This window comes from Ammospiza nelsoni, chromosome 3 (assembly GCF_027579445.1).
Source record: "Ammospiza nelsoni isolate bAmmNel1 chromosome 3, bAmmNel1.pri, whole genome shotgun sequence".
NCBI classification, from domain to species: Eukaryota; Metazoa; Chordata; class Aves; order Passeriformes; family Passerellidae; genus Ammospiza; species Ammospiza nelsoni.
Genome location: NC_080635.1, coordinates 48,738,750 through 48,754,292, shown reverse-complemented (window position 1 = coordinate 48,754,292; position 15,543 = coordinate 48,738,750). Strand labels below are relative to the sequence as shown.

Genomic DNA, 15,543 nt, shown 5'->3' with positions numbered 1-15,543 from the left:
CTGGCCTCAGTTATTCTGTGCTTACATGACTCTGCATTAATATATCTCAAATATCCATCAGAGTAGATGGAACTACAGAAGCAATATGATAGAAGGCAAGTAAGGATGCAATTTATGTACTGGTAATGAGCATGTCACTCTGTCAGTGGAGTAAACCATGTCTTCTGGTGATGTAGCCTAATCTTGTAGGAACTGTTAAGAAGGTGCCTGGATTGAATTGAAGGAAACATCAGGTTAGTTACATGTTGAAGTGATTGCATAAATCATGTAAAAATTAGAAATTCCTTAGAATCATTGTTTGTAATTTTACTTTGACATCTAAAGACCTACAACACATTAAGGAAACCTCGGTTTTGAATATATGTATTACCTGCTCCTCTTGTAAATCTTGACCATCCACTAACAGTGCCTGAGTAATGATTTTCCTAAAAACATAGAGACTGAAACCCCTTCAGATTGAGATAAATATTATGAAATCATCTCATACACAAAAATGTATCTATAAAAACTATAAATAGTAAGGAATGGAATAAATTGACAAAGGGTCAGATCTGAAGTATAACAGATGTGAATTTTACAGGCCTAAGTACAACATTGCACTTCAGTATTGAGTAACACAGATATTTTCATTAGATGCAATAAATTTTAATGCACAGTTTAATAGCTGACACTGCCTTATTCTGGTCCATCATGACAGTGGTGGGACAAAGGTGCAAAGAAGCACGTGAGATAGTGAGGAGAATGCTGCACAACCTCCTTCTCATGTTTCCATTGTGCAGTTCTGCTGTCATTCCTCTCTTTTTCCTTACGTACTCTCCCCTCCTTGTGCATCACAGCTCTTCATCTCTTGTCACTGGTAGTGACCAGCAGTCTGAGACCTACAGTGCACAATTTGCAACAACTCCTTGAGCTCTTCCAAGACATCCATGCCTTTCTTCTCCCATGCTACAGCTCTGCACAACAACTACATGGACATTTGTATATTATTTGCTATGCTGGTTGTGTAGATCAGTGCTGCAGAGCCCTGCCAATTCAGATTTCAACAACAAATATAAGCACCTGTCATTCTATTTGCTGACCCAAGCTGAATGTGCAGGAATGTTGGTGCAGACTCTGCAGCAGCAGGTGTGTCTCTGCCATGAATGTCCCTACAGCCTGATGGCATCCTTATATAAGTGCTAGTCATGCTGTTCCATAGGTCTTTTATTATGGATGCCCTGTGTGCCTGCCAAAGACCACACAGGCTTCCAGATGCAGAAACTCATCTATCAGGGTAGGCATGGTCCATCAGGATGTTTCTGAAATGCATGAATTTACAAACAGTAGACAGTTCACCTCCAGCTGTGGTTCTGGCGAGCACTAGCAAAGCTTTTTGTTTCCTGGAGCTGACCAGCTAATTGACACACACTCTTAGTTTCTGTCTTGTTTACGGCTTATTCAAACCAAGCTGCAGAAAAATAAAAACCTCACCTGCAGCTGGGAGTCCTCCTTAGGATTGATCACCAGTGCCGATTATTGTGGGAAAAAAAATCACAGATGTTTGTTTGGCAACAGCTCTAAGTCTAGAAAGCTTGAGCAGTTTCCCAGCAGGCAGGAAAGATTCCAAAACTTACTTGGAGCTGTGGTTACACTGCCCTGTCCAATACATTTGAGTAGAACAACCTGAATAAGATTAGTCCAAAAATGTTTCCAAGTTTCTTTCTATTTAAGGCGAGGAAATGTTTGGCTAGGGCTCAGTCGATCCTGACTGCAGTGACTAAGCACCTTAGGAAGTTCTCAGGAAGCTAAGCGTGCTTCTTAGACTTCAAAGTCTGGATTGACTGACTTTCAAAAGCTTTAGTGCTGTTAGAGGCCAAGCAGGGGATCTTGAGGTCGCTTCTGATGATCCATTTCTCATATATGCTGAGTATTGCAATAATTACCAAAAAATTTACAGGGTGTGCAAATCCCCTGCAGCCTTCTCTGGACACAACCAGTAACACTTTTGGGGCTTATGTACAAATTAATGACAAACACCATATATGGACCTTTCACTTCATTACCTACCCTCTTCTCTTGATTATTCCAACAAATTTTAGAATACACTATAATTGGGTGGCCTTTTACTCATTCTGGCTCATGCGGGACTGCAATCACTCCTTTCTTCTTCAAGGTAACACTGGTGATATATCACCCCACAAAAACCACCAACCAACCCCCTCAAAAACCAACCAAGAAGGCTCATAAGCACAGTGATAACTGCACCCTACAGTCATCTGTGAAGTTATTGTGAATACCTTGAGGCAAAAGACCCAACAAGTCTGACCTACACTAACTGATGGTCTGTGGGCACAGATATGCAGAACGCTTCATGCCCCATTGTCTCAGATACCTATTAGGAACAGTGGCTGTTCATGTGGTATCTGTAGAATATCAATCAAGAAATGAGCAAGTGATTCCCTCTCTCATTTTCTAGGAGCCTTAGATAACAAGACCAGTAAGAAATGACAGGCAAAGAAAACATAAGCCATGTGGCAACAGCACTGCTGGGGCCTAAGAAACTTGTGAACATTTAACACTGGCTCTGTCCCAGCTGGACCCTGTCACAGTTGAGTACAACAACGTTGCACACTAGGGGGTCTCACTGCTTCTTGTCCAGCTGTGCAAGATACTGGGCTTTGAACTGGGGTATAAAACTGGCAAGTGATTTCTGACACTGGAGGCCGGAAGGTCTGAGTGGGCAGCATGAAGGAAGTTAAGCAGAATGGTCTTGTTTGTAAAACAGGATGTGGTTATTGTGTAAGTGCTGGAGGGCCCAAAGAAGCTCTCAAATACAGCACCTAAATTCAGAGAGATAAAGAGGGTATTTACTGAACTATAATATTAAAAGGCCTTTTACTGTTCCAACTGATGTCCCAGTGAACCCAACAAATTTTTTCACTAATTTGCTGGACAAAAGTTTTTGAAACATTTTTACAGGAAGAGCTGCAGTCCCAGAGAACATAGATTCCTTGAATGGCATTAACCTGAAAGCATGAGGAAGAGCAACTCATGTTGGTCCAACCAAGTGTATATTGTATCACTTAATGTTTGCATGTATCGATACAAGGTTGCAATAATGAATGAGGTGCTCCTCTTAGGCACTAATATAAGCTGAAAATCAAATCCAATATTTCTTCTAAAATGTACAGTACAAATAAAGAATGCATTCATAGACCAAATATACAGAAACTAAGAAAAAGAAAGAGACTGCAGTATGCAAAAAGAGAGCTTTTAATGTCTTTTAATTTGTCACCCAGTTTTGAGGGGGTTGTTGCTGTGATTAATATTCCTATTAAAAAAATCAGGTTAGTTGTACTATCAAAGTTGTATCTAGGAGTGTTTGCAGAGCCTGGCCTAAAACACACTGAACAGAAGGTCTCAAAGGGACTATACCTTACATTCTTAAAGTTATACGTGTACCTGTCTTTACCTGTAACAGCTTATATTTACCATTCAAAAATGGCCAAGTTCTACCAGCTTCCTTCCCAGTTCAGTGTGTTATAATAAAGATGTGTGAATAGATGGGAAAATAGACATTACTTCTGTAACGTATACACAGTTAGCTAAAATATCTTACAGATAATTATCATATCATTATATTCATCTCTTAAAATTAAGTTGATTTTCACATCAGATATTTACTGAACCTCATTTAAATTTACTTCTTTCTTTTTCCTAGGACTTTTGTCATCTTTGGAAGCATTCTTTCACATTTTACCAAGATGATTTTAGGAAATGTCCAACATTTCTGTCCCAGTAATGCAAGGAACAGCTCTGTAAGTTCACTTTGCAAGAATATGTGAACTGCCTTGGTTTCTTTCAAATGCCTGTACCTCATATACCTGCTGGCAATACAGCTGTAAATTAACAAGAACTTACATGTCTAAGAAGAGTTTGTGGGATTTTTTACTTCTGAGGTTATGAAGATGGCTGCATCGTAGCAAAACCACTGCATTCGGGTTATGCCCATCCCTCAGTGCACTAGGGCACTGGACACTAGGCTAACACAGCGTGCCGGGCCTCAGGCTGGAAACACCACCTGAAAGGACCATTTTCCAGCCTGCAGAGTCTTCTACTGCTAAGGCATTCATGCTGAAGCTAGGAAATGTGAGCCAGCGTCCTGATTCACATCTCTACAAGTTTTCCCTCCAAAAGGGATTGATCAGTTAATTTTAGCTGAAAAGAAGTTCAATAACGTGTCACAAATAATTATGACCTTCATGAATAAAGAAACATGACTAAGACGGAATAATATCTACTGCCTGACCACTGACTATCTCAAACTGCAAGCTCGCAGTAAAAAAAGTAAAAGCAAATACAGAATACTCTACAACAGTGGCTATCAGAACGAAACGCTTGGCTCTGTGCCACCTGTTTAAATTGGTTTTGCAGCCGTAAAAATGAATGGAAGCACCTTCGTAATCCCGGCGCTCGCCTTGCGATGGCAGAGCTGGCCGCGACTCCGCCGGGCGGTATTGGGCAGCTTTTCCGCAGCCTCTGCCCAGCGGCACAGCGAGCGCTCCGGGCCGTGCCCGCGGAGCCAGCAGGGCGCTCGGGGTGAGCGGTACAGATGGAATCGCGCCGCTCCTCCGGGCGCGCCCGCAGCCCCGCCGCCGCTCCGCGCTGTCCCCGCTCCGGCGGCCGCCCTGCCCGGCCCGGCCCCACCGCGGGATCGGCCGGCTCCGGCTCCGGCTCCGCGCCAGCCCCGCCGCCCGGGACGGGGATCTCCCGCGGGACGCCACGCGCGGGGCCCGGCTCCGCCGCAGCCACCGAGCGCCTCCAGCGCCGCGCCGGCGGCAGGGACGGCGCTAACAGCGCTGCCCGCGGCAGCCTCTGCCCGCCGCCACCTGTTACCTGCCGCCGCTCCGCCCCGCCGGAGCACAGCGCTCGGCCCGGCCGCCCCGCCGCGCCCCGCACGCCGCCCCGGCCCCCGCACGGCGCGGGGGGAGCGGCGCCGCCACATCCGGGCGCCGCCGCTCTCAGCGCGCATGAGCGGCCGCCCCGCCGCTACCGGGCCGGGAGCCGCGGTACCGCCGCCGCCGCTCCTCCTCCCCGGGGCGCTGCGCTCCGCGTTGTCAGGCAAGGGGGAGCGACCGAGAGGCGGGGGAGGCTCCCTCCGCGGCAGGAGGAGGAGGAGGAGGAGGAGGAGGATGGTTGTGGGGGCGGGCGGCGGCAGGCGCTGGCAGCAGCCGGGAGAAGCCCCGCTGGTGACTGGCTGGCGGCACACGCAGCTCTGAGGAGGAGGAGGAGGCGGAGGGTGCCGAGCCGAGCCGCGGGGGGAGAGGCTGCGGCGGCGGGAGGGGAGCGGCACACGCGCGCACGCACGCGGACGGGTGACAGTGGCGGGGGCCGTGCGGGGGGCGCGGAGCTCCGCGGGGTGGGGTGGCGAGGCGAGGCGCGGCAGCCCGCACAGCCCCGGCGGCAGCGGGAGGGAGGGGCGGCCGGGGCGGGGCCGGCTGGGCCCGGGGCGAGCCGCGTTCCCCGGCGGGCAGGGCGCGGGGCGGCCGCGGGCGGCGAGCGTGGGACCGGCGGTGGCGGCGCTCGGGGGGCTGACCGACTCCTGTTTGCTTGGCTCCAGTCTCCGTCTGCGAGCCCGCGGGCCCCGATGAGAAGCGCTGCTGCGCTGCCGGACTGACGCCTCGCCGCCCTCGCCGCGGACGAGGAGGAGCGCGGCGCCCCCGGCCGCGGCCGCCCCTGCACCGCCCTCCCGGCGGGGGCTCGTCTGCCGCCTGCGGGGCGGGCGGCGCGGCCGTGACAGCGCGGCGGTGGCGGGGCCGGGGCAGCGGGAGCGCCGCCGCCGAGGACCATGAGGAAATTTAACATCAGGAAGGTGCTGGACGGCCTGACGGCGGTCTCTGCCGTCGCCTCGGCGTCGTCCGCCGCGCAGCAGCAGCAGGCGGGGAACCGGGAGACCGAGATCCAGGAGACGCTCCAGTCCGAGCACTTCCAGCTCTGCAAGGTGAATGAATGCTGCAGCCCCGAGCCGGCGGGCGGCCGGGGAAGGGAGCGCGCCGCCGCGATGGGCGCTGCGGGCTTCGCTCCTCCGTGCCGACCTCGCCGAGCCTGCCCGCCGCTCCTGTTTACTTGTTTGGGTTGATTATTTTCGGGGGCGAAGACGGGAAGAGAGCGGTGGGTGTAGCTGTACAGGTCTTGCTGGATTTCTTTAGTCATCTTTCTTGGAGAGTTTCGGGTTTTGTCGTCGTCTAGGCTCTTTCATGCGAGTAACCCTGACAGTGTTCACTAGGGCTTCGTAGAAAGAGTTGGATGGATGGGGGAAGGAGTGATACTTAGCTGTGGTGCAGATCTGATCGTCCCGGCGTTTGAGCAGAAGCCTCTGCTAATGGGCCCGAAGGACAGGGACTCTGTCCCTCTGCATTATTTGGAAATCATTTATCCTGTTCCTTTATGCCTGAAAAAGGCTTTCGATGTTTGTGGTGGTGGTTTCACTGCAGTGTGTTGCCAAGTTGGTGATGCTGCTATTGCAAATCCTATCTAGAAAGGAAGTTCCCGTTTATTTATTTGCTTGTTTTTTTGTAGGGTAGGATAACTGCAGCTTGTGTCTGCACGGTTCAGAAAATGATGCAGCGAATTAACCAGCAGCTGTATCAAGAGGAATAAAAGCTGATTGGAATATCAATAGTCATTTTTATCTTTGCGGTGCACTCATGGCCTAACTTGACATGGATGAGCTTGTTTGTGGACTCTCCTCGGTTTTTTGTGTATTGCAGGCATTTCTGCTGCCTTCAGGAGCTGCTCATGAAGAATGTGGAGAGGAGCAGAGCTGTTGCCAGTTAGATTTTATTCAGTTGTGAAATGCAGAAAGTTGTGGGATATGCCTGCAACTTCAGTGAAGTACAAGGACTATATCAGAAGCTTGCTGTGCATTTATGAGGTCATGAAACACCTCTGCTTTAAACTAAAGCCTTAGAAATGGAAAAGCTGGCATTTGTATGGCTTAGGATGTGAGCATTTAGAGTGGAAGTAAGAGTAGGTGACACTTGTATTATGTTTTCAGTTCTGATTAATTGCAGCCTGAGAAGTTTTAATGGAGTTATTGCTTGGTCAATTACCAACTTAGTCCTGGCTAACCAAAAAAGCTAAATGTGCCAATAGCTCCATATTAACAAAGAATCCCATGGTTGAGGGGGTTTGACTTTGTTCATTCAAGTATTTTTTTGTTTGGTCAATTCTGGGACTGCTTTTTCTATTTGAGGGAAGTAGAGGATGAGAGATTGATTCTGTCAAGCTCAAGTTGCTATTTTTTTTTTCTTTACTGAGCTGAGAGAGGTTGCACTGTCATGTTGGGTCTGTTGGATTGAAATTGAAGTGATTCTCAGAAAAGCAAGTCAAGTAGTTTATAATAGTTCTGATGATGTCTGGCTTTGTTGTCAAACTTGCTAGGAACATCTCAGATTTTAATAGTTTAATGTCTTTGTTAGAGCTGAAAATAAAATTAGTCAGGTAATGAGGTTGATGAGAAAATGAAATGCTGAGTTGATACAGTCTTTATACAGAAGAAATGTAAGATTCAAATTAAGTTTTAGAAAGTCTGACTGTCTCTTGATGCTTGAAGATGAATGAGTAATTATGACTATAAAATTTTTTGTGACTGGTTCGTGTAAGGCAGGTGATTTTCTCAGTCTATGATTAAATTGCTTTGTAGTTCCTTTTAAAATTGTGAGTAACATTGAATCCTCTTCTCTAACATACAGTCTTGATTCTGTTTGTTTTTGGTATCCTGCTTGGCCCATTGTTACTGCGCTGCTCTGACTTGTCAGACTGTACGCCACGGTTTCCCCTACCAACCTTCAGCCTTGGCATTTGATCCGGTTCAGAAAATACTGGCCATTGGGACTCAGACTGGAGCACTAAGGCTGTATCCTTTTGTGTTCTGAAGTGGATTTAGTGCACCTCACACAGGTGATGTCTTGATTCAGCTGCTGGAGCCATTCAGAAGTCTGGTGGGAGCCAGTTTTGCAGGAGGGGAGTAAAGCAGCAAGCTCTCTTTGCTGTTGGTGGGTGGCTTGGTTGTTCTTTGTGTCAGTTTAAGTTGTGTAAATCATGTGAGGTACGGCTGCTCAGTTGCCATTATCTCAAGGTAATAGATAAATTTTGTAGAGGGTTACTAGTGTGCTGACAATTTACAGCAGCTGACTGCAACTCTAAAGAGAGACGTGGGCTGAGCTCTCTTGTGTTGTTCTGCTCTATCCTCTGGGGTTGAAACATTCTGTGCTGCTTGGTGAGGTGATGTTTGTTTGGTTGGGGTTTTTTTGTAGGGTTTTTGGTTGGGCTTTTTTTGGGTGGTGGGCTTGTTCTTAAGATAAACCTTGTAATACTCTAGTGACCTGCTACTACTTCTGTGTTGCCAAATGAGGGTTTCAAGTGGGGGCAGTAAAAGGTACAGGGATTGTATCTTGCTAAAAGCTTCCGAGTGACAGGGAGAAGCGGAATGAATTTGTGAAGTAAAGCACTAGTAACCCTGCTTCTTTTTGTTCACTAAAAAGTGAACTACCCATATGTTTATAGCCATATGGTACCACAGCCATATGCTACTATCCAAGCCATGTAACAACATATGTGTTTAAACTTTTACTTTTTAGAGAAGTGTCCTGTAGAGTCTTTAATCCACGCTGCTGTTGTCAGAACCTTTACTTGTCAGCATAAGAGAATGAATGGAATTCTTTGTTGTCCTGAAATGTCCTGATTTGTAAACATTATGGGGAAGGCTTAGGCCATCTTGCTAGAGAAATTGATTTAGTCCTCTTTAAATTGTAGGTAAATCTAACAATTTCCTTTGGTGTTTATATTAGTCTTCAAGTAGACCTTTTTTTTTTTCTTTCTGGTATATCACTACCCTGTCTATAAGGTTAATTGACATAAGGGGGTTGATTTTTAAAAGTTGAGAAACTAGAACTGAAAAACTAGATTTCTATTATGAACTCTCCAGATTTTTTAACTCAAGAGCGAGAGGATAGGGGTAATAATGCAATGTTCTTAATGCTATATTTGAAACTACACTTAATTTAATAAATTTTCTTTTTTAACAGGTTATAAAGTTGACTTAAATGAAGAGTGAACTGTGTGTGGGTGGTGTTAATTACTCTCATATTGGTAGAATAGATGAGAAAGCAAAAAGAGATATAGAAGTTAGAAGTTGGTTTGGAGGCAAAGAAGAGATCAAAATGTTTAGAGCTTACTCACCTGTAATTTTGGGCAACATGATGTTGCAGTTTGGGTAACGATGACTCAACAAAACCTGTTTCTGGGCACTCATCCATGGCTACACACACCTGTGAATTCTTGGAGTAGGAATTGCTTTCTAAATAATTGAGAGAGAGGTATTGCAATATTGTTTGGAAAGAAAGCATTACTGTGAGAAAATGACAGAAAATGTGTTTTCTAAAGGAGGGGAAGAAGTTTCATGCAGAGGCTGAAATGTTAGTGCTCCTCTAACTTGATGAAGATAAATATGCTTCTTAGTACTTTGATACAGCTCTTGATTCTTGGAAGAGCTGATTAAAAGCCCTCAGCTGACAGAGTAGCCCTGTAACCAGACAGCACTGCAGGATTTGCATCTCCTGTGATTACCTCCTCATTGTGATGGAGGAATGCAGGCAGAAGGAATAGACTCAGACATATTCCCAATGTAAAAGCAGCTTCTTGCTTTCTGCTGGTTTGAGAAGAATGGGTCAGAGTGAGGCTTGCAAGAAGTGCTTATTTCATTCTATTGCTCAAAGATAGAGCCAACCCTCAGGATGCTCTGCTGCTAAGGTTTTTATGAATAATAAATTATGCGCAAGGGTTCATTAAAGTGGGATCCACTTACTCTTTAAAGCTGCAAAAGTGGTTTTAATTGAAATGAGGTGTGGACTAGAAAGACTGAGTGTCAGTAAAATGTTATTCATTGAAAAATCATAAAAGTGCAATAGAAGGCAGTCTTAATTTTCTTCTGTGTTCATGTTGTGAGAGTATAGAAGTAAAGGAATGATAATGCTTCTTTCATTGCCTACCAGCAAATGGGAGGTGGGTATTAGTGTTTTCCTTATGTCTTCAAGTATAGGTACATCTTTTAATGCTTTCTTTTGCAAGTAGTCTGAGTAATGGAGAAACAAGTTTGGGGTTTTTTTTGGAAAGGGTATTAAAAGCAAAATATTCTTAAATCAAGGAGCAAGAACCTGTTTGAGATGCCATTAATATATGAGGAAAATAGTGTTACAGTCCTGATTTGGCTTTGGACTATTTATCAGACTCTTTCCAGAGATTCTCTGTATTTGATCAGTCTTCAAATTGGGTGTTTTAAATTCCGAACCAGTATTGTTCAGAGCAGGTTAATGTGAGGAGTTTTCTAAATCACACTCTTATTCTTCTTTATGAGGCCTCTGTAACCACTACTGGAAGAACAGAGTGACTTCTTATACACAAGTGCTAAATGTTTGCAGTACTGTTAAAATTATTTAAAAATAGAACTGAAGCTTTTTCTGAAGAATCAAAATCTGTGGTTACAAGTATACTGCCAGTTAAATGACGTCTTTTTTATGGATAAATATACTGAACATCAACACTTTATTGAATTCTCTAAATCCACAAATTGTAAAAATGAAAGTGCCTAAATTATGAGTTTCATGTTGCACTAATGGGATTAGAAGTGGAATTGCTACTCTGTTAATATTTTTTGCCTCTAGGCTGGATGGGTGTAGTTGGTAACATAGTATGCCAGAGGGGCAACTTTGCCATTCTACGCCCCTAAGCAGCAGTTGGTTGTAGATCGTGCAATTTCAAGTCCATAAAAATACTAGGAAGAGACTGCTTTTAAAATGTAAAACTTTAACCTTATGAGTCAGGAAAGTTAGTTTGGGATTATTCACGGATGTAACTTGAGCAGTATATCCCTTGCATTCATTTTAAAAAACTTGATTAGTTACTAAGAAACATTTCTAACTCTTGTTTAGCTAGGAGATTTAAAACCAAGATTTTTGGAGGCAGACAGATCCTTAATTAGAGAAGTATTTCCCTACCCCAAAAATAACAGATTTAGCTATTAACAGCAAAAGTTCTGTTCTGTTCTCACCTATGAACATCAACCTGGTTACTTTACTGTGTATAAGGAAAAGTACAAAGTGAGTAGCGTAGTAGAGTAGAAACCTTGACCAGCCTGATGTGACCCTCTTCCTGCCACTAGGATCTGTTCAAAACAGTTAAGCTGTTGGACTCTGTTTTTGCTGTTGCAAGGGAAATGTAGGGATGATGTAGACACGTGGGCAGAAGCACTGTGCTGAGTGATATGAAATCTCAAATGGTTCCTCACGAGTAGTGGCACTCACCTGGACATGCTGGTCCAGTTGTTCCTCTGAGTTTGTGGTGTGGCTGGAGGATGCTTGTTCCAGCTGTTTGAGGTGTGTGAGTCTTGGCTGGTGGCCTGCTTCCTGCGTGGCAATTCTGCCTCAGGCTTCCTCTCCTCTGTGCTGGATTTTTTGGATGTGATCCCCACAGGGAACACTTGTGCTCACTATTGATTTCAACTGCTATGGTCAGTACAAGCTGCTGGTGGCCTCTGTTGTCACATCAGGTCAGCATCTCTGGTTTTCTCCATACTTGGAGGGGTTTAGCTGCTGTTACCAGGGTGGCTTTCACCTTTTGATCCACTGTCACAACATGTGAGATATCAAGTAGTTAAAAATTCCTCTGTGCTTTGCTTCTTTTCTGTGCCTACCTGAACCATTACAGTATGACATACAATCCTTGGTCTTAAGAAAGTTTTGTGCATAATTGGCTGTGCTTTGTTTTCCTAGCAGGTATCAAAACCTTCTAATGAGCTAGAGTTCAGTTTATCTGCTCAAGGTTTAACTTGGTGTAATCAGTTAGACTTTACCCCGTGACGTCCTGACAGTGCTCAGTGCCATAAGTAACAGCCCTGCTCCTGTGCTCTTCATTGCTTTTGCTCTTCTATTCAGAAGGCCCTCTGGAAGCCCAATGTGATCTGAGCAGGGGGGTGTGTAAACTCTGAAGAGGATAGAGGAAGATGTAATGAGCTTTTTCAGGATATTTTTTGCCTTTAAGATGGTGCTTCCTCAGAAGTTTTAAGTCCAGGGCCCTGTACAATTAATAATAGTAGTCAGCTGAGCTTTTTTATTTGCTTTTATAAGGTAGAATAATCTTTGAAGCTAAAGCAGAAATATTAAAGGAATTCTCCTGGTCCCTGCTGTTAAACTCCATCTTAAACAAGTTTCTTCATTTCTCTGCACTTAAATTTTTCTATAGCAAAACTAGGACAGTATATCAAATTAGATGTTTTGTGATAATCTCCCAACATAAATACAATATCTGCTAGTGTTTTGTGCCTTAAAAATATACATTTGTAGCATGAAGTTCAGCCTCTCTTGATAGAGCGAGTTCTAGAAAGGAAGACCATTTTCACTAGAAATAATTGAAAATGAAGGGAAGACCTGTAAGAGTAATTATTGTACCTTCCACACAGACCAAATTGTGCCTCTGACTCTTTATTCCCAAGCAGAATAGGTTATTTAATTAAAGTTTGGCTTATTTTTTTTTTCCTCTTGCAAACCAAGTTCACAGGAAGGGGAAAAAATAGATTGTTCATCATTCCAATCATTAAAAACCTGAAGATTCCAATTGTCCTGAATATCAGTATCTGTTAATTTCCCCACAGTCTTTTCAGCACTAAAAGATGGCTTATGTGAGCAAATGGCTGAAGTTTTTATGTGTTTGGAGTGTATAAAGCTTGTTTTCTATGATATCCATTCTCCAGCCTTTTTGAAAACTCACATTTTTTTTCTTGTAATCAAAATAGCTCAAAGCCCTGGGTATGTGGTTCTATGCAGTCAGTTTCTGATGAAGTGCTTGTTGCAGCATCTGGATAGCTTTGCTGTAGATATATACTACAAAATTCAAGCAATTTGGTAAATTCTCTGAAGCTCTAACAAAACAGCATTTCCAAGTTGTGATGTGATTATAGCCATTAAAATTATTTTTCCTTTGTAAGGCAGTCTGGCTGATTATGTTCCTTATGGAAATATCAGCTTGAGATATTTGTATGTTGGGGTTTTTGCTTTTTGGTTATTTTTTTATTGAAGTAGTTCTGTACTTGCTCTTCTCTGTAGTAGCTCGACACTGGCAGTAGGACAGTGGCTGGAGTTGTTTAGAGTATGCAAAGATTTCAGCTCTTTAAACGGAGCATCCAACTGATGTTGGCACGTCTTCAAGTGAACCCAGATGAAGCTGGGTGATCCTTTCTGACCTAAATCACTCTGTAATTCTGTTGATTCTGTGAACACACCAAATTTGAGCTGAACTACTCTTTTGTGGATGGTCAGGGTCTTTTGGCATTTGAACACTGAAGAAAATGGTCTCAGCCCTTGTCACTGGTGTTCTGGACTTTGAATAAATATGCCTGTTTTGGGAGGAGTACTTTGTAAAGCTATTAAAAATATTGCAGCAGTGCCATGTCAGAGACACACTGATTATTTATTATTACAAAAATGTTTATTGTCTACCTTGCCACTCAGTTCACACAGAGTAGTTCAAACAAGAAAACTGCTTTGCTCAAACCATATGTTAATCTTGTCACATTTCTGTTTCTTTTAACACTACTGCATTTCTTGTCATATCATCCAGCACTTTGTTCACGTGGCTATTGTTATCTTAGTGAAAAATTCCCATCCTCTTAATAAAGAAAAACAGCTACTTTTGGGTATTCTGAAATGAAATAGGGCCAAAATGGCATGGTGAGGCATGTATCACCTGAAAGTGCATGGAATTAAAGCAACTGAGTCCTACACAGAGAAAGCTTTGACTGAATTCTTTATAATAAATAGGATGATGTTGTTTTTAAATCTGTGGTTTTACTTGTTGGGAAACTTAGTGTGCTGGTTTTGGCTGGAATAAAGTTAGTTTTCTTCACAGTAGCTGGTACGAGGCTGTGTTTTGGATTTCTGCTGGAAACAGTTGTGATAATGTAGGGATGTTTTCCTTATTGCTGAGCAGGGTTTTTACAGAACCAAGGCCTTTTCTGCCTCTCACTCCACCCTACCAATGAGCAGGCTGGGTGTGCACAAGTAGCTGGGAGGGGACACAGCCCAGGACAGCTGACCCAAGGGATATTCTGTGCCATATGATGTCAATCTCAGAATATAAAGCTGGAAGAAAAAGAGGAAAAGGGTGTTTCAAGTGGTGGCATTAGTCTTCCCAAGTCAGTGTTATGCATGAGGGAGCCCTGCTTTCCTGGAGCCAGCTCCAGCCCACCCATGGGAAACAGTGAATGAATTCCTTGTTTTGCCTTGCTTGTGTGCAGGGTGAGTTTTGCTTTGTCCATTAAACATTCTTTATCTCAAACTGTGAATTTTCTCCCTCTTCCAGTTTTTCTTCCACATCTCACCAGAGGCAGTGAGCAAGTGTCTGTGTGGAGCCCAGTTGCTAGATGGGGTTAAACTGCAACAATCCTTTATGACACTCAATGTGCAGCTCAAAGGATTTAAGATAATGACAAGTTTGACTGGAATGTGCTAGATTGAATGTATAGCTGTAATTGCTGATTAGCTATTAATTGGCAGGTGCTTGTCAGGAGCCTTGCTTGCCTGACTGTACATGAGAGTCCAGTGCTCATTAGTGGCTGGTTTTTGCTCTCCCTGCTGCTGTGCTGCTTTATCAGCTGGCTGTGCTGTGCCTGGGAGCACTGTGATAACAGCAGCAGGGATGTGCCGGGCTGGCAGCGCCCAGGGACTCGCTGTGTGTCTGTCCTGCTGGCCTGGGCTGGCTGGGGCTGTGCTGGGAACTGCACTCCAAGGGACCCATGGACGGCTCCACGTGGGAGCAGCTGGATCTGTGTCAGTCAGGACAATCTGGAAGTGGCTGTGGCTGTGTCAGTGCAGCAGCAGGAACCTCTGAAGGGATGGAGCCCAGGGATAAGGCTGTGCTGCAGCAGGTGGATACTGACACATCAGTGCCTGTGGATAAATCCATGCTGGAGCACCTGAAAGCGTTTGGCCGTGGATAATCCCACATGAGAGCAGGTGCTCCCCTGGAAGGACTGCAGCCATGGGTAAAGCCATGACAGAGCAGGTTTATTCCTGAAGGTGCTGTCAGTAAGGCCATGCTGTAGCAACTGTGGCTGTGGGGAAGCAGCAGGTCTTCCACTGGGAGCATTATTGCATATACTTTGATTCTACTAATGCAACTTCTAGTAGTAATTCCTTTTGCTCAAGAATACTTGAAGTATAGCTGTATTAAAACTCATAATCTAAAAAAAAATTATGATTTAACCTTCCCTCTAGGTATTTTTCTGACAGAGCAGAAACTTAATGGATATAGCCTTGGAGCTTCAAACTTGCTGGGTCATGGGGAACGTGGGGAAAGAAATATTTGGACAGCAAGCAAGCAAAGTTTGTAAGGCTGCAGGTTGCTGTAGCATTAGCATAGATTGTTTCCTTGTATCATTTTGTTATTTGTGAAACGCTGGGGTGGTATATGGATTGTGCCACCTGATGAGGTTAGGCTAAACTAAAGAGG

At 44.5% G+C, this 15,543-nt stretch overlaps 1 protein-coding gene across 8 annotated transcripts in view; it reads left to right on the top strand.

The window, feature by feature from the left end:
• Nucleotides 1-5,692: 5,692 nt before the first annotated feature.
• STXBP5 (syntaxin binding protein 5) overlaps nucleotides 5,693-15,543 on the top strand; it is a 104,055-nt gene continuing 94,204 nt past the window's right edge. For all 8 annotated transcript variants that reach the window (XM_059467241.1, XM_059467239.1, XM_059467236.1 and 5 more), the window contains exons 1-2: nucleotides 5,693-5,980; nucleotides 7,800-7,897. In XM_059467241.1, coding sequence (XP_059323224.1) covers nucleotides 5,828-5,980; nucleotides 7,800-7,897 — 251 coding nt within the window. In that variant the 5' untranslated portion in view covers nucleotides 5,693-5,827. The remainder of the gene's footprint in view (nucleotides 5,981-7,799; nucleotides 7,898-15,543) is intronic.